This window comes from Phacochoerus africanus, chromosome 13 (genome assembly GCF_016906955.1).
Source record: "Phacochoerus africanus isolate WHEZ1 chromosome 13, ROS_Pafr_v1, whole genome shotgun sequence".
Classification (NCBI taxonomy): Eukaryota; Metazoa; Chordata; class Mammalia; order Artiodactyla; family Suidae; genus Phacochoerus; species Phacochoerus africanus.
In genome coordinates, this window is record NC_062556.1 from 1,357,247 (window position 1) to 1,382,388 (window position 25,142).

Genomic DNA, 25,142 nt, shown 5'->3' on the forward strand with positions numbered 1-25,142 from the left:
CTGCAGGTGTGACCCTAAAGAGACAAAAGAAAAGAAAAAAAGGAAAAAAAATGAAAAAGTAGATTCACATTGTAAACCAACTATACTTTAATAAAAAATAAAGTACTGATACTAGGTCAAACACCCAGTTTAGGGGCAGGGCTCAGACCCGAATCAAGTGTTTTCTCCTGCTGCACCACGACATCTGTGGCAAAGTATGAGAAAAAATGTCATCGATTATCTCCCACCCCATCCCAGATAAAGAGCTAAATTGCAAACATAAGATTGAAAAACACAAAAAACAAAAACCCTAAACTTCTTCCCACTAGACTGTAACACAGGCGGTTTACGTGTTCACGATTTCATTCAAAACATAATGAGCACCTGCCAGGGGCAGCTACGCTCTAGGCACGAATCCCCGCCTTCACGGAACCCGCGAGCGAGCGAGGGGAAAAGCCGGGGAAGAATAAGCAGATGCCCGGTAGGTTAGTGACACAGGCGCCGACAGGAAGAAGGCAGGGGAGGGGACAGCGGTGGGGCCACCGGACAGACGTGTGCAGAGATCCAGGTGAAAGAAGCGAGCTCTAAGTCAGGAAGGGGTGTGGACACAGCCCGGGGTGCCCGTTCGTCCAAGGACAGTGAGGGCCGGAGGCCTGGCAGGGTGTAGGAAGGGGACAGGTCGGCGTCCAGGGAGCCGAATCGGGCTCTCGGTTCAGGACCTCCGATGGGAAGGACGTGGAGTGACCCGGTGCAGTCAGGGTCTGCCAACGTTCAGAGCTGGGCTCTCGGTTTGTGAAATTCAAGTAAGTGACAAAATACATCTTTGAGACTCACGAGGGGAATGTCCCAACACATGACAAGTCAACACATTCTCTACAACCACGGCTGGGGATGAACAGAGAGTAGTAAAATTCCAGTGGGACACGATGGCCCCCGAAACAAGCCAACGTGTCTTGGCAACAAGGGGACGAGCGGCCGCGCGGCCGCCTGCCTGCGGGCCACTCCCTCTCTGGGACGGGAACCGGCCTCCCTGCTGGGCCGCCAGCTCAGCCCAGAACTCGGCGCGGGGGCAGAGGGAGCGAGCTGAACCTGCATGTCACTGGCCCGAGTCACCTGTGGGAGCCCCGTTTCCCCGCCGGAAGGGACGAGAAATGAAACCTCATCTGCGGAGGCCTGTCCTCAGGGCCCGGCGGCACCACCGCTTCCTCACGCCACCCCCTGTGCTGGGGGAGATGTTCTGGGGGAGGGCAGTTAAAAAGCCCACGTATTGTCTGTTACTTGTGGTCCCTACTCCTAAGAGAGTAGAAGCACAGAAAATAGGTTCGAAGAAGAAGGTGAATTAAACACATCCTCTGAAAAGGAGAGGGACCAGGTCATGTGCTAGGTCTTTTTGGAAGGAGATTTAGCAACATCCCTAAACATGTAAGATCTGTCCACTCTCTGACCCAGGACGTCTCCTTCTGGAAAATGTGGTCTGCAGACATGTTCGCCCCAACACTGTTGTAATAACAAAGCACTAGGGCTGAGAGACAGTGAAAAGAGCCGATGAGCATTTTACGATACGGACTTCAACAGTTTCCATACAAAAGAGACATGTACCTAAACTGGAAAAGTGCAAACACATTACATGGACAAAAGCAAACTGCACAATGCTTGAATTTACAGCATGTTTCATAGCTCTAAGTGGGAAAAGAACATATATTTTTCTCTTTATATATCCAAGTAAAAGGCATCCACCTTCAGGTTTGGATTTACACAGATATGAGAGACACAAAGTGTTACTTTGGGGTTTTTTTGTATTTTTTTTTGTCTTTTTAGGGCCACACCTGCAGTATATGGAAGGTTCCAGGCTAAGGGTTGAATCGGAGCTGCAGCTGCCGGCCTACCCCACAGCTCATGCAACACTGGATCCTTAACCCATTAAGCAAGGCTAGGGATCAAACCTGCATCTTCATGGACACTGGTCGGGTTCTTAATCCACTGAGCCACAGTGGGAACTCCCACAAAATGTCATTTTGAAGTGATTAGAAGTTACACCTGCTGGAAGGTGCCAACCAGGTGACCTAATTTGTATTTGCAAATACCCACCCACTCTAATTGTCAAAATTTGTTATTTGACTGCATATAAGTTCTGGAATATTCCGTTATGCATAAAACATTTCTGCAAGATATAAAAGAAGGGCAGTAACCTTTAGGCGGTGGGGGAGTGCCAGGGTAAGGGGCAGACACTTCTCATTTGGTGCCCTTAAAAAACTAAGAAAGGAGGGAACCTCCATATGCCGCAGGAAGCGGCCCTAGAAAAGCCAAAAAGACAAAAGAAAAAAAAATAAGAAAGGAATTCCCGTTGTGGCTCAGTGGTAAAGAACCCAACTAGGATCCATGAGGATGTGGGTTCGATCCCTGGCCTCAAGTGGGTTAAGGATCCGGCAATGCCGTGAGCTGTGGTGTAGGTCGCAGACGAGGCTCGGATCCTGTGTTGCTGTGGCTGTGGTGGAAGCCAGCAGCTGTCGCTCCGATTCGACCCCTCGCCTGGGAACCTCCGTATGCCGCGGGTGCAGCCTTAAAAAAAGAAAAAAAAAGGAAGGCTCGTTTTATTTCCTTCATAGACAATACGTTCACGAGGTCACAAAAGCACAAAAAGGAACTCAGTGACAGTCCCACCCTTGGGAAGGCATCCCCACCACGTCACTAACTCTGGTCGAAGAAAGGTCCACTTTCTAGAACATGCAGTTCTGCGATTTTTAACTTATGAAGGACGTTATGTGTATAATAAGAAAAAGAAGGAAACCCCCAGGTCTGGCATCTAGGCAGCAGGGATGCAGGGTAAGTGGTGCCCTAGACCAGGAGCTCCGTCTCAGTCCGAGACGCAGTGTCAACCCCAGACCGTGTCCCTTGGGGGCTGTGGGACCTCACCGTCTCTCTTCTTTGTCTCTGGAGTGGGGACGAGCGCTGCGTCCATCTCAGAGTGGTTCTGAGGATCCAGTCACTGACTGTAAAAGTTTAGTTTTTTTACTTCATAAACTGAATGTGAGTATGCCAGCAGCATACAAGGTAACTGTTATAGTATTTAAATAAATTTTACTTTCTCTGTTAAAAAAAAAAAATAAGGGCTTCATAAACTTTCTGAAATCTTGGACTCTGGGTTAAAAACATAAAATCTACAGAACTGTAACTACTAAACAACTGCTGCTAATAGATCTTTCATAATTACATATAATAAGGGATTATTTTAAGGTAGCCCTCATTGACTGAAAATCTGTTATTTTATTTTTTTAATTTTTCTTTGTCTTTTTGCCTTTTCTAGGGCCACTCCCATGGCATCTGGAGGTTCCCAGGCTAGGGGTCAAATCAGAGCTGTAGCTGCCGACCTACACCAGAGCCACAGCAACTCAGGATCTGAGCCACGTCTGCAACCTACACCACAGCTCACGGCAACACTGGATCCTTAACCCACTGAGCGAGGCCAGGGATGGAACCCGCAACCTCATGGTTCCTAGTCGGATGCGTTAACCACTGCGCCACGACGGGAACTCCTGAAAATTGGTTTTATATACAGAGATCTACACTAAGTGCACAGCTCACTTACACATACTTCCAGAAATGTGGTTACTGTTTATCCTCACTTGTTTTTTGGCCATGCCCGAGGCACAGAGAAGTTCCCAGGCCAGGGATGGAAGCCGTGCTGCAGCAGCGATCTGTGCCACAGCAGTCACAGTGCCAGGTCCTTAACTACTGAGCCACCAGGGAACGCCACGATTACCCTCTTTTTCAAACGAGGAAAACAGGGGTTAGAAAGTTTAAATGACTCTTTTTGTACTCGTAATGGAAAAGGTTGAGTCTGATCTGAAGTCCACATTTTCATTCCATATGGCAATGTACTGGTTATGCAAAAGGACAGTAAGACACACCTCATTTTATTGTGCTTCACAGATACTGAATTTTTTTTAATTTTATTTTTGTCTTTTTAGGGCGGCACCTGTGGCACATGGAGGTTCCCAAGCTAGGGGTCTAATTGGAGCTGCAGCTGCCACCCCACACCACAGCCACAGCCACAGCAACGCCGGATCCTTAACCCACTGAGCGAGGCCAGGGATTGAACTTCCATCCCCATGGACACTGGTTAGATTCATTTCTGCTGAGCTAAGACGGGAACACCAGAGGTTGCATTTTTAACAATCTTGCGGTGAACAAGCCATTTTCCCAACAGCATTTGCTCACTTTGTGTCTCTGTGTCCCTTTCTGGTACTTTTCACAATATTTCAAAGGCTTTCATTGCTATTATTTTGGTCGGGGTGACCTGGGATCAGTGATCTTTGATGCGAGGGCTATGACTTGCTGAGGGCTCGGGGATGGTGAACACTGAGTTAAGGCGAGTCTGTTTCCTGACGTAGTGCTACTGCACACTTCACGGGCTACAACGCAGTGTAAACACTGCTCTTCTGTCCCAGGAAATCACACAGCCCATGTGCCTCGCGCTGCTGGGACAGAGACTCCACTGCGGTGCTCTGGAAGCAGACCCGCAGCATCTCCAAGGAGGGCCTGCTTTAAATGCGTGAAAAACCAACACGCCAAGTATCTCCTCCTAAAATCTTACACAAACTTTTAAGCTCTCTGACGTGAGACTGTGTCCATAATTATAAAAAGGTAAAGTTCCTTTTATTTCCCGTGGAACTGGGAAGCGGGGTGGGCTCTGGTGCCAGGGCACCTACCCGCAGCTGCATCTGTTTGCACACTATCTACGCGCCTCAAACAAGCTGCTCTGTGTCTCAGCTTCCTCATCTGTAAAAGGGCACCATCTCCCTCGGGGTGGTTGTGGAGGGTTTGTTTTTTTTTTGTTTTTTTTTTTTTGCTTTTTAGGGCCGCACCTGGGGCCTATAGAGGTTGAAATGGAGCTACGGCTGTTAGCCTACAGCACAGCCACAGCAACGCGGGATCCGAGCCTCATCCGCGACCTACACCACAGCTCACGGCAATGCCAGACCAGATGGAACCCGCATCCTCATGGAGATAGTCAGATTCGTTTCCGCTGGCTCCCTTTGGGGAAACTCCTTTTGTTGTTGTTGTGTTGCGGAGTTCAAATGAGTTCACACGTGTGCACTTGAACTCAGATCAGAATAACCGTTAGCTATCATCATCGTCTGAACGAGTTCATGAGGTACCTAACACGTGATTTAAAACACTCTCCTGTATTTGAGTGACAGTTTGGCTTTATCCTTGAACAAGTTTCTTCCCCTTTGTGTCTTTTATTTCTCCCCTTTAATTGAGCACATTCCTGATTTTTAAAAATTACTCAGAGGAGTTCCTATCGTGGCGCAGCAGAGACAGGCCCGACTAGGAACCTTGAGGTTGCAGGTTCCATCCCTGGCCTTGCTCAGTGGGTTAAGGATCCGGCGTTGCCATGAGCTGTGGTGTAGGTCGCAGATGCGGCTTGGATCTGGCGTCGCTGAAGCTGTGGTGGAGGCTGGCAGCTATATCTCTGATTGGACCCCTAGCCTGGGAACCTCCATATGCAGAATGTGCGGCCCTAAAAAGCAAAAAATAAAAATGAAAATCAAAAAATAAAAATTACTCAGAGAAGACCCACGATATTCAAATTTAAACCAGAATTCCCAAAGGAATTACAACTGACATTTTTAGCCATAAAGGCTGAGTTGAGGGAAAAAAAAAAAAAAAAAAGAAATGCAGAAAAAATAGATGCACATTAAAAGGAGCCCCTTAAGAAAACCTATCCCAATACATGCATGTGTCTGTATTTGAAGTAGCCTACAAGATACGGCCACGGGCAAACTCCGCTCCTGCAGACGTGACTTGGGCATGACAGCCACTGAGGAGTCACATGACGCAAATACACGCTGGCAGAAGAGACCGCGTTTTGAGAATTCTCTGGGAGGGACGCTTTGGCCGTGTGTTTCTTACTCTGTGTCGCCGACGTGGTGTAGACAGGCAAGCCCCTCGCCGCTCTTCTCAAAATCTCCTGTTGTCTTTCCTGGCTGAACTCCTTCTCGTAACGTTCCTTCTCGGAACTGGACAAGTAGAACTAGAAGAGGAGAAATAATGACTCGTCCTCTTAAATTTCATCATTATTCACTATCACGCGCAGAGGAAGTTTTATCCAGAACAGGAAAATAAAACTTTTTTTCTTCTATGAAGGCAAAACTTGCCTTCAAATTTCTTTACTTTAGGAAGCCAAGTCAAGCACATTTGAACAAAACCACACACCTGCACACATTAAAAAACATCTGCCCTCCATGCTAATGACAGAAAAGGAACATGAACTAAACACTTCGGCGTCTTTGCTTTTTACAGAGAAAATTCACTTTCCCATCAAAAAGGGCTTCATATGTATTTTCTGTCAGTAAAAAGTTCGGTGTTTAAACGTCAGTGTCAAGAGATCTTTAATGTTGGGAGGATGTTCCAAGAGTCACTGGCTTTGGATAACAGGTGAAGTCACTGGGGTCCTACTATGTTTCTGGCTAAATTCTCACTAAGGACAAGATCTTCTTTTGATTCTTTCTTTCTTTCTTTCTTCCTTCCTTTCCTCTTAAAAAGCTAACCCATTAGGGCACTTTCTCCAAAAAAAATTTTTTTTTGTCTTTTTGCCATTTCTTGGGCCGCTCCCGAGGCATATGGAGGTTCCCAGGCCAGGGGTCGAATCGGAACTGTACCTGCCGGCCTACGCCACAGCAACTCGGGATCCGAGCCACGTCTGTGACCTGCACCACAGCTCATGGCAACGCTGGATCCTTAACCCACTGAGCAAGGCCAGGGATTGAACCTGCAACCTCCTGGTTCCTAGTCGGATTCATTAACCACTGTGCCACGACGGGAACTCCTCTCCAGAATTATTAAGGACTATCAAGGCAAGCAGAGTCTCCTGTGCTTAAGGAGGGACTCCTCTACAGAACTGGTTCTAGCTTCCATCTCTTAAGCTTTTATTCCCACAGCAGGGCCGCCTCTAGCCTCTTTCTTTAGGGCGTCTTCCCTACAAAGGACTTGCTCAGCTGCTCGTCTGTTCATGTCGCCCCCAACAGCTCAAGGACCTCAGTTTTATGCCCCTATTTCATGCAACCAGGAGCTTTTCTCATGTTTCTATTGGTCTTAATTTCACAGATTAAAAAAAAAAAAAAAAGGCCTGAAACATGCTCTGGATCACATTTCTGTATTTTGACAACACTGCTCCTCGGTTTTTATTTACTTACAGGGTTTTGCTTGAAAAGGCCCGTGGAGCCCTGACTGGAACTTGCTCTTTTAAACTGCGTGCATGTGGTCTACTCGCCAGGGCAACCGCCCACCTCCCACCCTCCCACGGCCTCATCACCTTCCGGATGCAGCCTCTTCTTTTAACAGGGGACCGTGGGGCACGTATGAAGAGCTCCGGGGTCAGGAGACCGAGCCCCCGGCTCAGAGCATTTCCCAAAACCGCATACGTCACTGGCGGAGCTGGTATAAAATACGACTCTCTTCGTTTCCCTCTGTGCTGCTCACGCACGGTAAACATGCCTGCTTTGGACAGACTTGTTCTCTAACTTGACTGAAAGACGATGCTCAGCAAGCAGAAGAGTCCATGCAGACTGCCTGGCCTGGCTCACACAGCCCAGTCTCGATGGCACAAGAAATCTCCAGATTACGTATAAGGGACGAGAAGTCACATGGCCACACGAACAGGACAGGAGGAAGTTGGAAAAAAATCACATAGTTTTAAAGCTGAGGTTCTGGAGGTCACTTGTCTGAACTCCCAGGTTGGCTGAAATCTTAGCTGTGTCTGAGATCCGCCCCTCTTGAATGATTTCAGGGACAGAAACACTCCCCTAGTTTGCAAGATGACCCATTTGCTTTTAGCAGAACTGTCACTTCCCTGACCTTAGGCATCTCTGAAACATTCATGGTAGAGAATAAAGATCATACCATAAAATGTTAAATACCTATTTGGGTAAGAGATGCTCTAATCAAAACTTACGGCTTCCTTGTAAAAGCTAAACAGATTCCCCTGGGCCAGGCCTCAAAATCTTTACTTTTCCTTAAGAATTGCGGCTATAAATTACGAAAATCTTAAACCAAACGAAACTCTCCAGAGACACTAGAATTTCAGACAGGAATGGAACAAAACTAAAATAACTTAGATTTTTGAAGTTATTACTATTTTTCATTCACTACCACTGAGAAGAATTCAAACTATGACCTGCCGTTATCTTCAATACAAATGGTACAAACGGTTGCACTTAAATATATGTTAAACACCAGTTAAAAGCGTGGCACTGTCTGAGGTACCAGGGATCCAAAGATGAATAAAAATATAGCCTTTGCTTTCAAAGACACAGTCCCGTTTCCCAGTACAAAAGTTAGCCACGTAAACAAGGAATCACACATCACAAATCAGCAACTCTTCATCAGGTGGAACCGAAGCTCCCCTGGGAGGGGTGGGGTGTCAATGAAAGTTTCCGGGAAGAAGTGGTACTTAAACTGGGTTTGGAAAGATAAACAGGAATCTTCTGGGAAGACAAAGCCGGAGAGAGAACTTTAGCAAAAGAAACAGCAAATCAGAAGCACAAAGGTGTGAAAGCACCAAACTCAGGGCAGCCCATTCCTCAAGTTCAGAGGCCCAGGAAGAAGCAAGGGGGACGAAGTCTCCGGAAAGGTCTGTGCATCATTCGAACGGACACAGCCCATGAGGTAGCAGCTCACATCAGTCCGCACAGCTGTCATCAGCAAGTCAGCAAGTGACATGCACGGGAGAGGGTGTCAGGGAGAAAGGGAGCCCTCCTGCCCCACTGGCAGGAATGTAAGTTGGTGCAGCCACTGTGGAGAGCAGCACGGAGGCTCCTCAGAAAACGAAATACACAGGTACCAAATGACCCGGCAATTGCGCCCCGGGGCATCTATCCGGACAACACTGTCATTCAAAACATCCAGGTACCCGCATGTTCATGGCAGCACTATTCACAACAGCCAGGACCTGGAAACAACCTACATGTCCATGGACAGATGAAGGGATTAAGAAGATGTGGTCCATATACACAATGGAACGTTACTCAGCCATCGGAAACCAAGATAATGCCATTTGCAGCAACGCGGATGCAACCAGGGACTCTCACACTAAGGGAAGTGAAGTCAGAAAGAGAAAGACAAACACCATATGACAGCACTTACATGTGGAATCTAATATACGGCACAAATGAAGCTTTCCACACAAAAGAAACTCAGGGGTTTGGAAAACAGGCGATGAGCCATGAGGTCCTGCTGTGCAGCACAGGGCACTCCACCCAGTCACTTGTGATGGAACGTGATGGAGGAGAGTGTGAGAAAAAGAAGGTATCTACGTGTGACTGGGTCGGTCTGCTGTACAATAGAAACGGACAGAACGCTGTAAATCAACTATAATGGAAAAAATAAAAATCTTTTAAAAAAAAACCACGGCCCACTGGCAACCTCTGTAGGAACTGAGGCCGGAGGAGCGATGGGGCCGTGTCTTCCTTTTGGGAGATGACAGCTGGCGATGGAAGAGGCCCACCCGCTTCTCACACGCTGCCTCCTCCTCGCCCTTCGTTCGTTCAGGTGCTCATCAGTCGGCCACACACCAGGTCTGAGTCCAGGCGATGGAGCTACAGCAACAGACAGCGAGGAGCCTTCCTTTGCCAAACCCGCCCCTTCGTGGAAGAGACGCCTGCAAAGGTCTCCGTTTAGAGACTACTTCCTCAGAGTCCCCCGCGCACACCACCTGAAGTAGCTGTTTTCTTAACAGCCTACAGGGTCACACTCTACCACCCCACCGTGGTCTTTTTCCAACCGTGTCACCATTCGAAACATCTCATTTGCTGATCGTGGTTTTCTGTTTATTCCCAGAGCCCCCAGAGCCGGACAGCAGGTGCTCAGCATACTTGCTGACCTAAAGAATGGGGGGAAGATGCCTGCATTTATACATGGATAACTTCCCTAAAATAGACAGTTTTTGCTTTTTAGATCCAACCAATTCCCCTGATCCGACCCCCAGCGCTGCTCAAGCTCCTGTGTTCAGGGTCCTGCTGACACAGCCACGAGACTGGTCTCACAACCGCATAACTTCCTACCGACGGCTGCTGGGGCAGCATGCTCTAGGCTCGTTTAGGAGAAGAATCTTAAGTTCCTGTTCTTGGCTGTCACTGCAGCTTGGCTCAGCTGGCCCCTGAGTGTCACGACGTAGAAGTAATCCCTTCCACTCTCATCTGCACACCCGCTATGTACTCGACAGTGAGAGAGGGAGAGAGGAGCGCCTGACAGAAGTGGCCCCCGCCCCCAACAACCGACACGTCAGAGGGCGACGTGCCCAGGGAAGCAGAACCACGACAGAGGTGACAAGCCCAGGACGGGGAGGGCGAGGGCAGAACGCATGCAGTAGGGCCACTGGGCACAGGCTGGGCGGCCAGCTGGACTGACAGGAACGGGGGTGGGTGTAAAGGCTTCAGCCCTGGGCAGAGTGCTAACTGGGTGCAATACTGCCAAAGCAACAACCACAGAAGAAAAAAATACCATTCCAATGGCTTTCTTTTCCGCACTGTACATCCGGCATTCATTATGTAACAGCATAAACAGAATTCATCACATAGGTGCACCATGAACTTATTCAACCCACACAACAATGCAGTAAGCTGGCAGGTTTTTCTAGTGAAACTTTATTTAATAAGCCCTTCTGCCATCGTTTTTATGACGACAGTATCATCCATCTTTTGCCCCACATCCTTAAAAAGTAAAGGCCGGCGGCCGAACACGGCCGAGGAGCTACCGGTTCCCACGGAGGCCTGCGGCGCCGGCAGCTCCGGGAAGCCGGCGGCGCAGGGCGGGGACGGCGCCCGGGGCGCGAGCCCGTCTCTGCGCTGAACCTCGCTGCTCCACCGCTTCGCAGCTGCTTTCCTTTCTCTTCCCAATCGCTTGCCTTCCTTTTCCCAACTACTTCCCGTGAGACAAACTCTCTACTTCGCACACGTTTGGCTGTGGGCGTCACCCCCCGTAACTGATGAGCGAGAATGAGGTCGTGTGCAGCCTAAGAGAGGGCGACGTGGATGCCACTCTGTCGGGCGACTCTGAGGACTGGCTAATCATTACCAGGGTTTGAAAAACACACGTGAGGAAACACTACGTCTGACTAACGGTTCACATCGTCCCTCCGAATGCAGGCCCCCGCAGAAACGCCCGGCAGGCTGGCGGCTGGGGGTGCCCCGCGGTCGGGGATGGAAATGCTACAAAAGTGGGCGGGGTGGCGGTGGCACCACTCTAAACGTCGTGGGATTCACTGGGTATTTCAGGAGCCAGACGGGCGAAGGACAGAGTGGGACCCAAGCCCAGCGTACAAGCCCGGCAGCGTCCACAGCAGACCGGCCCGGGCACCGGCGCCGGGCGCGGCCCATCCGCGGGAGCCCACGGAAGTGGCGCGTGTTGTGGAACACAGCAGGGAGGGAGGGAGCCGCAACCCCGCGCCACACGGGTGAACCGCCCTCGGAGACCGTCCGTGGCAGGAGGCCGACCCGCCAGCACACGGCCGGTGTGAGTCCGCCCAGGCCAGGCCCTTGGAGGGCAGCAGCAGGGACCGGGCAGCCGGAGGAGGCCGGAGGGGCGCTCGCCCCAAGCTGGGAGCGGGCTCCTCGCGTGTGTGCGGTTCGTGAAAACGCCTCGAGCCTACGGCTGCGGCGTGGACGCTTTCCTGCCTCCGTGTTCTTTCACGAAAAGGTAAAGGAAGCTGAGATCTTTAAATGCGAGCCTGTCGTTTTCAATGGGTGAAGGGGAATAATGACGTCATTAGTGTCATCTCCCACAGGGCAGGTCCTGGTTAAAAGCTTTACACGAACGAATCTCACTCAGTCCTCAGACGCCCTACGCACCCAGGCGGGCCTGTCAGCTGCATTTCCCAAACAGAGAGCTGAGGCGCAGACGCATCGAGAAAGGCACATTCAGAGGGTCCTGACTCTAGAGAACGTGGCCCTCACTCCGTAGCGGCACTAACCCCGCGGTGCGGAAGGACTCGGCCGGCTCCATCGGGCAGACACGCGGCCCGAAGCTGCCCCCGCGGGGCTGTGCGTCCCCACGCTGTTTCCCAGGGGAACCTCCACTACTCGGGGCGTGACAAGCAAGAGCCCAAAGAAATTCTCTCCCACAGTCGAAACTGTTTGTTTAGTTTATGTATTTAGCTGCAGCTTGTTTAGCCTGAGAAGATACAAATGTTAAGAGAGAGTCTAAAAATAAACTCTACTTTGCTAACTCACTTCTGTCCCTTAAGATTTTGTACTCCAGCGGTATAAAGTACATCTTTAAGAAAACACCGCAGGGCAGAGGAATGCGAGCACAGCTAAACCTTAGCAGGAGGACCCATCTTCAAGGACACGACCTCAGGGGGCTGTGTCAGAGGAGCTGCTGGTGGCTCCCTTTCACAGTGCAGGTACCGAGCAATTTACGGATGGAGATGGAACAAATGCATCACGTAATCAAGTTTTAACAAAGGTAACACAGGGAAAACAATTCCATAATTACTGAAATTTACCAACATTAAATTTACCTCTTTGGAGGGGGAAGCGGGAGATGTGAAAATTGTCATCCAATAGGACCACACAAACATAACAAAGAACAGATGGAAAGCCACAAGGTAAACAACGGCCTTTCCTGGTAAATAAAAACAAATAACATTTCATTGAATTCAGGTGAAAACAGGAAAAAGCATTACATATTAAACCATAATATTTAGGGTCAGAAGGCTTAGTCCAATAAAAAGTTTAAGTAAAATGCACTAAAACATCAAATAAATACACTCTCTGCATGATGTAACATTACACATATGAAAAAACATTCTATTCCTACATTTAAGGGTTACTGGCCTGGTTCCTAAGTAAGGACTATAGTCTGAGATGAGAAGCACTTCCTAAAACTACAATTTAAATGACCTGAAATTATGTAAGACAGATTCCATCACCATGAACATTAAACCAGGGAACTACACATGAACTCAATTCTTGGATTATTCAGAAAAGTCATCCTAAATTTCACTGTCCTTTTCAGCACACGGTAATGAAAATATTTTAGCCATGTTGAATTTCTGCCGCTGTTTCCTAAGTAAATTCGTGTAATGGTCCAACATCCTTATCTCCAAGTCTTAACTCGCTGATATAACTCACAGCAGACAAGTTTTTGTTGTGATCCGCAGTTGGTTTTTATCTGTAAGAAGCAGAATTGTTTTTTCTATCTGTAAGAAGCAAGACTTTCTATCAATTTTTGTTCAGTTTGGAATACAGAACCATAAACTCATCAAAGAAAAGGAAGTACAGACAAGCATAAAAGACTAAGATTCCACTCATTTTAAAAGTTCAGGCCAGGAGTTCCCATCGTGGCTCAGCTGTAATGGACCCAACTAGTATCCATGAGGTGGCTGGTTCAATCCCTGGCCTCGCTCAGTGGGTTAAGGATCCGGCGTTGCCGTGAGCTGTGGTGTAGGTCGCAGATGCAGCTCAGATCCCACGTTGCTGTGGCTCTGGCGCAGGCCAGCAGCTATAGCTCCAATTAGACTGCCTAGCCTGGGAACCTCCATATGCCACGGGGTGTGGCCCCTAAAAAGACAAAGAGACAAAAAAAAAAAAAAAAAAAAGTTCAGACCAAATATTACTTTTCCTACAAAACCTTTCTCCATTACTTTCAGAAATTAATACCTCTTAGTCTATATGGCCCAAATAATAAGTTTAGACTGTAGCTGAAGCACTTAATGTGTTTCATGTAAGTTAGCTGCTTAATACTAATGAACTAATAAATGCAAAACACCTGGAACAGTGTCCGACACATAATACATCCTCAATAAATACAGGCTATTATTATCACTGTTATCTAAGCATACTAACTCCTTCTTCTCAAAATCTGGTTCTTTTTGTATATTACCCTGTTTCAGTGTTGCCCAAATTTTTGGAGTGATAAAAGTTTTCACTGGTCGGCAGTTAGATGAGAAACATTAAGAACAATACAGGGGGAGTTCCCAGTGTGGCCCAGCAGGTTAAGAGCCTGGCATGGTATCCATGAGGATTTGGGTTCGATCCCTGGCCTCAGTCAGTGGGTTAAGGATCTGCATTGTTACAGCTACAGGGTAGGTCAAAGCTGCAGCTTGGATTCAATCTCTGGCCCAGGAACTACCATACACCATGGGTGCGGCCCTTCAAAAACAAAGGAACGATGCAGTGAGGTCTGTATGTGCACTTGCATTCAACTTGAAGACCTGAGCTTATTTTTCCCTGTTTTGGGATTTTTAAAAAATGTTTTTAAATAAAATGATAAAAAATCAACAATGTGCTGGACCCGACATTTTCTCTGCCATTACAACTGGTCCGTGCCTGGTCTCACACAACAGGCCCCTGAGTCTCACAGGTGACTTATGCGGGAAGCCGGGGCTCAGTGACCCCTCACACCGCACCGCGTTCAGCACAAAGCACGCACTGCAACTGCCAGTTCCTCAAATCTCTTTCAAAGTAGATGTTGCCTTCTCTTCCCACTTAGTGCCATGGTTCATAAACTGCTGCCTGCCTCATTTGGGTTACCGCAAAACCCAACCGGCTTTAGTCTCTAGCCTCTGTGGCTTCTAACCCATTCCAATGACCAGCGCAAAACACGGGGCTCAGTTTCTTCCCCTTTGGCTGTGAATTTCCTAGGAAACAGCTCCATCCGCATGATTAATGAAGGCACTGGAACCTCTGGGGCTTCCTAGTAACTGCATTTAACTACAGCTGCTCAAATCGCCTTCTGCGCTTAACTCAGAGTCTGCCAGGAGATACGTACCTATACTCATTTCCAGCTCTCACAATGGTCTCACAGGTATTCTTTCAGCTTATAAATGTAAAAACAAGGCTCGGAGAATTTAATACCTTGCCCAGTGTCAGTTTCTAAATAATAAAGCCAGAATTCAAACCCATAGAAGCCTGACAAAAATCCAAGGTCCTTTTCAGATGTCGTATGTACAATTAGTTTATTCCACTTCTCTAATTATCGTCTTAGTGAACACACCTACTTTAGAGACAACATCGTCTAACTGACCGCAACGTCCTTCTGTTTTCAAGTGTGCTTTCTTTTCACTTTCACTAAAACTGACTGTCATGCTCATTGAATCTTCTCATTTCTCAAGATGTGCATTCTCTGTCATTTCAGCTCCCTCCAGGGTGAACCTTACGTTCTAAACAATGGATTCAATAGTATTCCTTCATTTTTCACCCTTTGGAAAAACATGCTAGAGCTGGGTCTCCTGCTGCCACACCAGCACTGAGGCCGCTGTCAAGTCTGCAGGGTCTCCTTCACTTACTCATATTACTGCCTGTCCCCAGTTTCCAGTCAAGCTTGTCAATGCTCCTCTACACATTACTGCAGTTTTGAGGTAAATGGTAACCTTGAGGTCACTTTATTTTAAACTTCTTAATCATTTAGTTACTTACAACTCAAAGTTTTTAAAACACACTCTTAGTTTTTAAAAAAACATTTAATATATTTTTAGACTATTTCTGCTCTCCAAAAGAACAAAAACAAAATGGTTTTTGCCTTAAAACATTGTAACCTCAGTTAAAGAAAGAAAAGATAAAATAAATCTTTCTGTATTGCCTGGAATACAGGAAGCACTTAACCACACGGTAATTATCAAATTATAATGTGAAGAACAACAGGAAATATTTTTAAATAAATTCAAATTAATGTGATTGCTAATAATCCCACATATATGGCTATAAACTACTGATTAGAAGTAATACTTAAGAGCTTAACTAGCAAGTTAAATCAAAGCTGAAAGAAAAAACTGAACTTGCAAATCAAAAAGTCTAATTCAAAAATCACCTGTAACTGAATAAAAAAAACAAACAAATAAGCAAACAAAAAACTTCACCGAAAGACTCTCTGAAAGACATGGGAAAGACCGCCCCAAAACATAACGATGGAAGTTAAAAGTTCTTTCATAAGAACTTTAGGAGTTCTCTGCTTTCTCTATCTGTGCTTTCAACATACAGGAGACGGTTTTAATTTTAAGGAAGAAAAACTAGCCGACCAAGACTGAGGCTACATTTACTCTGCAGTAATATTTATTACAGATTCAAAGCTGACTTGAGATTTACATGCTTAATGCTCTGTATTTCTAGTAAGAAGAATATTTATCAATGATTTCTAACTATTCGACTGTTTCACAAATCTGCTGGATTTCTAAATTCGAATCAAATTTTATTTTTGAAATCTGACATCAAAGGACTCAAAATTTTCTTTTTTTCTTTTTTTGCTTTTTAGGGCCACACCTGCAACATATGGAAGTTCCCAGGTCAGGAGTTGAATAGGAGCTGCAGCTGCCAGCCTACACCACAGCCACAGCAGCACAGGATCCAAGCCTCATCTGCAACCTACACCACAGCTCATGGCAACACTGGATCCTTAACCCACTGAGTGAGGCCAGGGATCGAACCCCCATCCTCATGGATATTTGTCAGATTGGTTTCCACTGAGGCATGATGGGAACTCCGGTCTCAGTGAAATTTTGAGCAATGGTTTTTCTCGGTAGGCTCTGCCTCTTTGGTGATTCTAAAAACTTTAATTCCATTTCAAAATGAACTAGTAATACAATTTATAAATTCAGAGTGTGGTTATTTAATTAAAAATGAGGAGCTCCGCTGTGGCGCGGTGGTGCAATGGGATCGGCGGCATTTTGGGAGCCTCGGGACGTGGGTTTGATCCCCGGCCCAGCACAGTGGGTTAGGCTCCAGCACTGCCGCGGCTGTGGCTCAGGTCAAGACTGTGGCTCAGATCTGATCCCTGGGCCGGGAGCTCCACATGCCAAGGGGCCGCCAAAAAAAGAAAGTTAAAAGACTGTAAGTGGTAAAGAACTATTTTTAACACATGCACAGAGAACCACCAATAAAGTGCAGACATCATGGAAGAAACCTCCTCCTCAAACCTACAGCTGGAAGTGCTGCTAAAATCTCCGCGCCTCTGCCGCGAGGAGCGTCCTAAGGAACGCACAAGGCAGAAACCTGTATATGTCAAAGAAGTCTGGGTACCAGACGCCTGAAAAAGTAATGCAACTCTAATTTATATAAACAACACAACAGAGAATGCACTGAATGTCCAGAAATAAACCCAATAATACATCTTTTTAATCACTTAAAGAATACGTATTTTCTTTCTGAAAACAAAAATACATGCAGTCATCACTAAATAAAAAGTATAAGGGTTACAATTAGACACCATTAGTAGTCTGCTTACAGTGAGAATGAAAATGCCTTACCGTTTTCTCCATTTCCGGAAAGAGTAACTAGAATAAAAGAAAACACAGTGAATAAATAGACTTTAAACACTTGTATACAAAGCTTATTTCAGGTTAACTATTCATCTTAATATCATTTTCACAATAAAATTTAGTTATAAAATGTAAACACTAGCACAAATTCAGATTTTCACACTCAAAAATCCCTGGAAAGAGTAAGATTCAAATTATTCTTTATCATGAATATTGCAATTGCATGAAAATTGTTTTGAGACTTCTGTTAATTTTAAGTATAATCAACATGGTTATTATAGTCATGATGCTTTCGTTAGCTGTCTTCTTTTTCTTTTTGCTCTTTCAGGGCCGCAGGTGCAGCATATGGAAATTTCCAGGCTAGGGGTTAAACTGGAGCTGCAGCCGCAGGCCTACACCACAGGCACAGCAACGCTGGATCCTTAACCCACTGGGCCAGGCCAGGGATCAAACCAGCATCCTCATGGACACTATGAGGGTTTCTTAATGGGAACTCCTACCCCTGCAATTTTTAGAGCACTTTTTTTTTTTTTTGGCTTTTTGTCCTTTTAGGGCTGCACCTGTGGCATATGGAGGTTCCCAGGCTAGGGGTCAAATCAGAGCTGTAGCCGCTGGCCTACGCCACAGCCACAGCAACTCCAGATCCGAGCCATGTCTACAACCTACACCACAGCTCACGGCAACCCCTGATCCTTAACCCACTGGTCGAGGCCAGGGATCGAACCTGCAATCTTATGGTTCCTAGTTGGATTAGTTTCCGCTGCGCCACGACGGGAACTCCTAGAGCACTTCTTCTCCCTAGTCTAAACCCCCAGAAACGGTTCTTCACTCCTCCTCTCTGGACAGCCCAGTGGCCTCTAGGTCCTGTCGATTCTACTGCCTAAGTGTCCTCAAATCTGCCCCCCGCCCCATCGCCCCAGTGCCATTTCAGCACCTTCTCCAACGTGACAGCTTAAAGCAGCTCTCTGCGGTCACTGAACGCCTCGCCCCAGCCACTCGGAAGGGCAAACACTCTTCAACACTGCAGGCCCCTGTGACCTGCAGGCCCTCTGCCATCTGCCCACACCCATGGTCTAATCCGCCCGAAAAAACTCGCCGTTCCCCAAATACATCAGGCAGTCGCAAGCGTGCTGTGAGCCCCCGCTCGTCCTTCAGGCCCAGCCTCCACGCCTCCTCTGCAGAGCCTTGCAGGTCCCTCTGCAGGCCGAGCGGGCACCCTTGCTGTCACGACTGCTCGCTCTTCCATCTCTACCGCACCACCTCATTGCTTGTAACTACTTGAGGCTGTGTCCGTCTCACCCCGCCGCACTGAACCAGTGTGCAGTCCTGTCTCAGAACAGTGACAACCCCAGGAGTTATCAAGAGCTCCATTTAACAGATCAACAAAGACTCGGAACAGTCAAATGACTTGCCTGACATCACAGAGCTAGTACCTGCAGGGCAGGTAAGGTCTGAACTCACCTCTACTTAGACTTGTATCCTTTCCTGTGCTATCTCTCATTTTATTCAGTGTTTTAGTTCCAAAGCCTGGCGTACAGCAGCAATGCTTAAGAAATGACTATTTATTCAGTATCCTAAAGTCTCCTGATAAAACAGAGATACCTCCTAAATACACTAAAATACATCTACCTCAGTCCTGAAACCACCACAATGCAATGAGAAAACACTACCTAAGTGATCCCACTAAAGCTGGGAACAAAACAAACAGGTTCATGATCATTATTATTATTTTTTTTTTAACGCTGCCCTGGAAAGCCCTAAGTTTTCTTTTTGCCAATCTTAGGTCATTCAGGTATGGTCTGGGGCAGTTAAACCCTGGGCAGTTTAATTGAAACATTTAAGTAAATGGCCGAACCTTTAATCAAAGCATTTCCCCACTGCGCTAGTGCACATGAAAAATATAATCCTCCATATAAGCCATGACATTAAATGACTAGAAAGCACTGCAACAGCCACAAAATTATAAAAGAGAAATAAACTGGTTGTATAAAGACCGAAGGTACATGTGTCACCGTTTGTAGATTACATGACTACATTCCTTCATAGTCAAAGAAAACAAACTGAAAAACTATTACGAATAAGAGGTGGCAGTGTACAAATCCTGATACACAGAAATCAGTAGCTTTCTAATACACAGGCAATCATTACGTAGAAGTTATAATAAAAGAAAGTTTTATTTACAAAGTCTTCTAAAAAGATCATGTCCCTAGGAATAAGTGCAGGAATTGAGCAGTATCTATAAAAGAAACATTTTACTGTTTCTTGGGGACACTAATAAAAATCTGAACGAGTGAAAAGGCTTATATTCTTATACAGAAGAGTCATCATTAAAATGGCAATTCTCCCTATACTAATTTACAAATTTTTTGAAATCTCAATAAAAATACTTTTATTTTTTAACTAGACAGATTCCAGAGTTTATTGGTGGAAAAATAATCTTGCATGACAGGACAGGAAAATTTTGAAAGAGAATAATAATAGGTACAACCACTAAGAAAACATTATGCAGGTACTTCAAAAAACTAAATATAGAACTACCATATGATCCAGCAATCCCACTCCTGCACATATATCCACACAAAGCATTCACTGATAGAGATACATGCACCCCTATGTTCACTGCAGCACTATTCAATAGCCAAGACTTGGAAACAACCTAAAGGTCCATCATCAGATGACTGGATTAACAAGATGTGGTACATATACACAATGGACTACTACTCAGCCATAAAAAAGAACAAAATAATGCCATTTGCAGCAACATGGATGGAACTAGAGACTCGTACTAAGTGAAGTAAGTCAGAAGGAGAAAGACAAATAACCTATGATATCACTTTATCTGGGGTCTAACACATGGCACAAATGAACCCAACTACAGAAAAGAAACAAACTCATGGACTTGAAGAATGACCTGGGGTTGCCAGGAGGGAGTGGGAGGGGACTGGGAGTCGGGGGTTCGTCGAAGCAAACCACTGCATTTGGAATGGATGCGCAATGAGATTCTGCTGTACAGCCCAAGGAACTACATCTGATCACCTGTGATGGAACATGATGGAGGATAATGTGAAAGGAAGAATGTACGTATATGTATAACTGGGTCACTTTGCTGCACAGCAGAAACTGACAGAACACTAAGTCAACTGTAATTTTAAAATATATTTTTTTTAAAAAGAAGACTAATGAAAGGAGCGCACTAGTGGTGGCAAATATAAAACTGTGGTGTTTAAAAAATATTATAAATGTACTAATCATTAAAACAGTTATACTAGTTCACGAATAAACAAATCAATGGAACAGAACAGAAAGCTCCAAAATGGACTCCTATGTATCAATACAGGATTTCAAATTAGTGTGGACAGAGGAACAGAAGGCATTAGGACAAATGGGTAGCCATGTGGATAAAAGATATTACTGGGATTCACAACACAGACCGGGATAAACTCCAAATGTAACCAAGATTTAAATGCAAAACAAAATCAAACCAAACTGTGCATGTACTAGATGAACCAAAGAAAAATGTTAAATATATATACTTTTGGAGCAGACTAGGTATTTCAGATTATGACACAAAACAGAGAAGCCACAGGAAACACTGATTCATCTGACTGCATAAAAGTAAAAATAAAATAGCTTAAAAAAAGTTACTCTAAGACAACAAAAAACTAGGAAGAAATATTCACAATTCCTCCCACAGACTAAAAACTAAGTTCTCTAATATTTGAAAGTACCTACAAATCAGTGAGAGTTTATTTTAATTTTTATGTTTGACTGCACCCATGGCATGCAGAAGTTCCCTGGCCACGGATCAAGCCCATGTGACAGCAGTGATGCGAGTGACAGCAGCGCCAGCGCCAGATCCTTAACCTGCTGAGCCAACTGGGAACTCCACTAAGAGTTTTTTACAAACAACCCACTTTTTCACAGAAAAGGGAATACAAAATCTCAAACATAAAAAGAAGGTCAACTTCATTTACAAGAGAAATCCAAAGTAAAACTACACAAAGATAATCATTTTAAAAAATCTTATTAGCAAAGGTCAAAAGTTGGTAACATACTTTGTGATCACACTTCTCAGAGCAGAGGATTCTGACTTAAAAGTGCATTTGGGGCAACAGTTTCTGGTGGCCGCCTCTTCACCTTTTCCCACTAAAACAGACGCAATTACAGGAAACAACAAAACTGTTTCATAAGAAAAACAAAGCTAGGCAAACCAAGAATGACCAGAGCCACTTATTCACAGAGGGCTTTCCTCACCAGAGGAATGGGTTAAATAACTCTCCGCAGCATACATTCCCACAGCACTTTATAATTTCCTTTTCCTAACACTCCTGACCCTGGGCCACAATTACCCGTTTCTAATCTGCAGTTCCTCGCAGGTTTCCGTGGGGGAAGGGACACACGGACTCACCAGCACCGGGTACAGGGTGGTGTGGAATCAGCCCATAGTATCTGTTAGCTGCCCCTCCAATTACACGGACAGAGGATCCTCAGGGCCCACTGAAACTGGCCGTCTGTAGAGCCCCTCGCCTCAGAGAGGAATACTCCATTTTCTGAGGGTCCCAATATAGTTTAAAATCCCTTTGATAAGGCCAGGACTACAAAAAAACATTGTGCATACTAAATGGTTACATGTGACTTTTAGAGATACAATGAATGTTGCTTTTCCAATAGTATCAATGACCTTGTACTCATTTACAGAGGATTTTAACCTAAATGCACGGCTCTGTGAACATTAGAGCTGTCCCTAAGTTTTCTCCACCTAACTGCCCCCGTTCTCCCCTATCTCCCACTACCTGCCACGGGAAATCCCAGATACCCTCACTCTACCACCAGTCCTTGTATCTGCTGCAGCTTCGTGATACAGTTCTGGCTAACGGATACATCTTTGGTAAAGTCACAGGGAAAAAACTGTGCTTCCTTGACAAGTCAGAAGCATGTGAGAAGAAAGCTGCATTACTGCCTTTATCATGTTTTTTGCTTCAGATATTTATAATGTACGAATCAGCTGTCTGAATCTGTATCTGCTAACTTTCATCCTTGACGGAACAATACCTGCTGGATATAGGATTGTGGGTTGACAGTTCTTTTTGTTGTTGTTGTTCAGCACTTGAAAAATGCCATGGCACTTCCTTTTGGCTTCTATGGTCTCTTTTTTTTTTTTTTTGGTCTTTTTGCTATTTCTTGGGCCGCTCCCACGGCATATGGAGGTTCCCAGGCTAGGGGTTGAATCGGAGCTGTAGCCACCGGCCTACGCCAGAGCCACAGCAACGTGGGGTCCGGGCCGAGTCTGCAACCTACACCACAGCTCACGGCAACGCCAGATCGTTAACCCACTGAGCAAGGGCAGGGACCGAACCCGCAACCTCATGGTTCCTAGTCGGATCCGTTAACCACTGCGCCACCACGGGAACTCCTATGGTTTCTGATGAAAAAAAAAATCTGCTGTTACTCTAATTTCCCCCAGAAGTAAAGTATTACTTTGTCACTCCTTTCAAGATTTGGTCTTTGTCTTTAGATTTCAGAAGTTTGGTTATGATGTGTCTTGGAATGGACAATGTGACTTATCTTGTCTAGCGTTCACTCAGCTTCTAGAACCTATAGGTTTATGTCTTTCGTAACATTTGCAAAATTTTAAGCTTTTTTTTTTTTTTTTGGTGTTTTTGCCTTTTCTAGGGCCGCTCCCACGGCATATGGAGGTTCCCAGGCTAGGGGTCAAATCAGAGCTGTAGCCTCTGGCCTACTCCAGAGCCACAGCAACGCAGGATCCGAGCCATGTCTGTTACCTGCACCACAGCTCACGGCAACGCCGGATCCTTAAACCACCAAGCAAGGCCAGGGATCGAACTCGAAACTTCATGGATCCTAGTCAGATTCGTTAACCACTGAGCCACGATGGGAACTCGGCAAAATTTTAAGGTATAATTCCTTCAAATACTATTTCAGCCCAACTGTCATTCTTCTCTCCTTCTAGACCTCTGATGACACAAAATTTGAATTTTTTTAATAGTCTCACAAGTCACTGATTATTCATTTACTTCTTGGTCTAATTTCTTCTGTTGTTTACACTGGATAATTTATTTTTTTTAATTTTTTGTCTTTTTGCCTTTTCCAGGGCCGCTCCCATGGCATATGGAGGTTCCCAGGCTAGGGGTCAAATCGGAGCTGCAGCTGCCGGCCTATGCCAGAGCCTCAGCAACGCCAGATCCCCAACCCACTGAGCAAGGCCAGGGACCGAACCCACAACCTCATGGTTCCTAGTCGGATTTGTTAACCACTGAGCCATGACGGGAACCCCCACACTGGGTAACTTTTATTGTTCTATCTCCAAGTTCTCTCTTTTTCTTCTTCTTCTTCTTCTTCTTTTTAATGGCTGCACCTGCAGAAGTACCTGGCCAGGGGCTGAACTGGAGCTGCAGCTAGGGCCTGTGCCACGGTCACCTGGATCCAATCCACATCTGTGACCTCCACTGCAGCTTATGGCAATCCCAGATCCTTAACCCACTGAGCCAGGCCAGGGATTGAACTCACATCCTCACAGAGACAACACTGGGTCCTAACCCACTGAGCCACAATGGGAACTTCCAGCATGTTGTTCTTTTTGATGTGATGGTAAATGGAACTGGTTCCTTAATTTCTTTCAGTTAGCTTGCTGTTAGTATATAGAAACGCAACAGATTTCTGAATATTAATTTTGTATTCTGCAACTTTGCTAAATTCATTGATGAGCTTTTGCAGTTCTCTGCTTGCATCCTCAGGATTTTCTATGTATACTATCACGTCAGCTGCAAACAGTAATAATTCTACTCTTCCTTTTCAATTTGGATGTGTTGTCTTGTTCTTATCTGGTAGCTGTGGCTAGGACTTCCAGTACTGTTTAATAAAAGTACTGAGCGTGGGCATCCTTGTCTTATTCCTGACCTTAGAGAAATGCTTTCAGCTTTTCATCATTGTGTACAACGTTAACTGTGGGCTTATCACATGTGGCCTTTACTATATTGGGGTAGGTTCCCTCTAATACCCACTTTCTGGAGAGTTTTTTTTAGTATCATAAATGGATACGGAGTTTTGTCAGGTGTTTCTGCATTTACTGAGATGATCGTGCAGTTTCTGTTAATGCAGTGGATCGCAACGGCTAATTTGTGGACAGCAATCCTTTCAGTGTATTACTGATTTCAATTTGCTATTATTTTGTTGAAGATTTTCTTCACTTATGTCCATCAGTGATACTGGCCTGTAATTTTCTTTTTTGTGTGGTATCTTTGTCTGGTTTTGGTATCAGGGCAATGCTGGCCTCACAGAATGAGTATAGAAGCCCTCCCTCCTCTGCAATTTTTTTAGAACAGTCTGAAAAGTGTACGCTTCTTCTCAAATTTGGTAGAGTTCACCTGAAGCCATCTGGTCCTGGTTGCTTATTTGTTGAGAATTTCTTTTATTACTGATTCAATTTCATCACAGTAACTGGCCTGTTCATATTTTGTCTTTCTCCTGGGTTCAGCCTTGGGCGATCACACACGTCGAGTAATCTGTCTCCCTCTTCTAGGATATCCACTTTACTGGCATACAGTTGTTTGAGGTAATCTGTTATGAGCCCTTGTATTTCAGTGGTGTCAGCTTTAACTTCTCATTTCTGATTTTACTGATTCAGGGCCTTTTTTTTCCTGATGAGTCTGGCTAAAGGTTTATCAATTTTGGTAACCTTTTCAAAGAACCAGCCCTTAGTTTCACTGATAGTTTCTATTTTTTTAAGTCTCTATTATTTCATTTATTTCTGTTCTGATTTTTATGACTTCTTCTCCTCTCCTAACTGGGTTTTGTTCCTTTTTTCTGATCCTTCCTCATACGATTAAGTTCTTGAGAGTTTTCCTTGCTTCCTGAAGTAGGCTTGTATCCCTGCAGGCTCCCCTCCTAC

The 25,142-nt window shown here is 45.5% G+C and overlaps 1 protein-coding gene across 3 annotated transcripts in view; it reads right to left on the reverse strand.

Moving 5' to 3' along the window:
* Nucleotides 1–25,142, reverse strand: part of ZDHHC20 (zinc finger DHHC-type palmitoyltransferase 20) — a 73,007-nt gene that overhangs the window by 26,875 nt on the left and 20,990 nt on the right. For all 3 annotated transcript variants that reach the window (XM_047756367.1, XM_047756368.1, XM_047756369.1), the window contains exons 2-4: nucleotides 17,222–17,248; nucleotides 12,500–12,603; nucleotides 5,896–6,016 (exon numbers count right to left, since the gene is read on the reverse strand). In XM_047756367.1, the coding sequence (XP_047612323.1) occupies nucleotides 5,896–6,016; nucleotides 12,500–12,603; nucleotides 17,222–17,248 (252 nt within the window). The remainder of the gene's footprint in view (nucleotides 1–5,895; nucleotides 6,017–12,499; nucleotides 12,604–17,221; nucleotides 17,249–25,142) is intronic.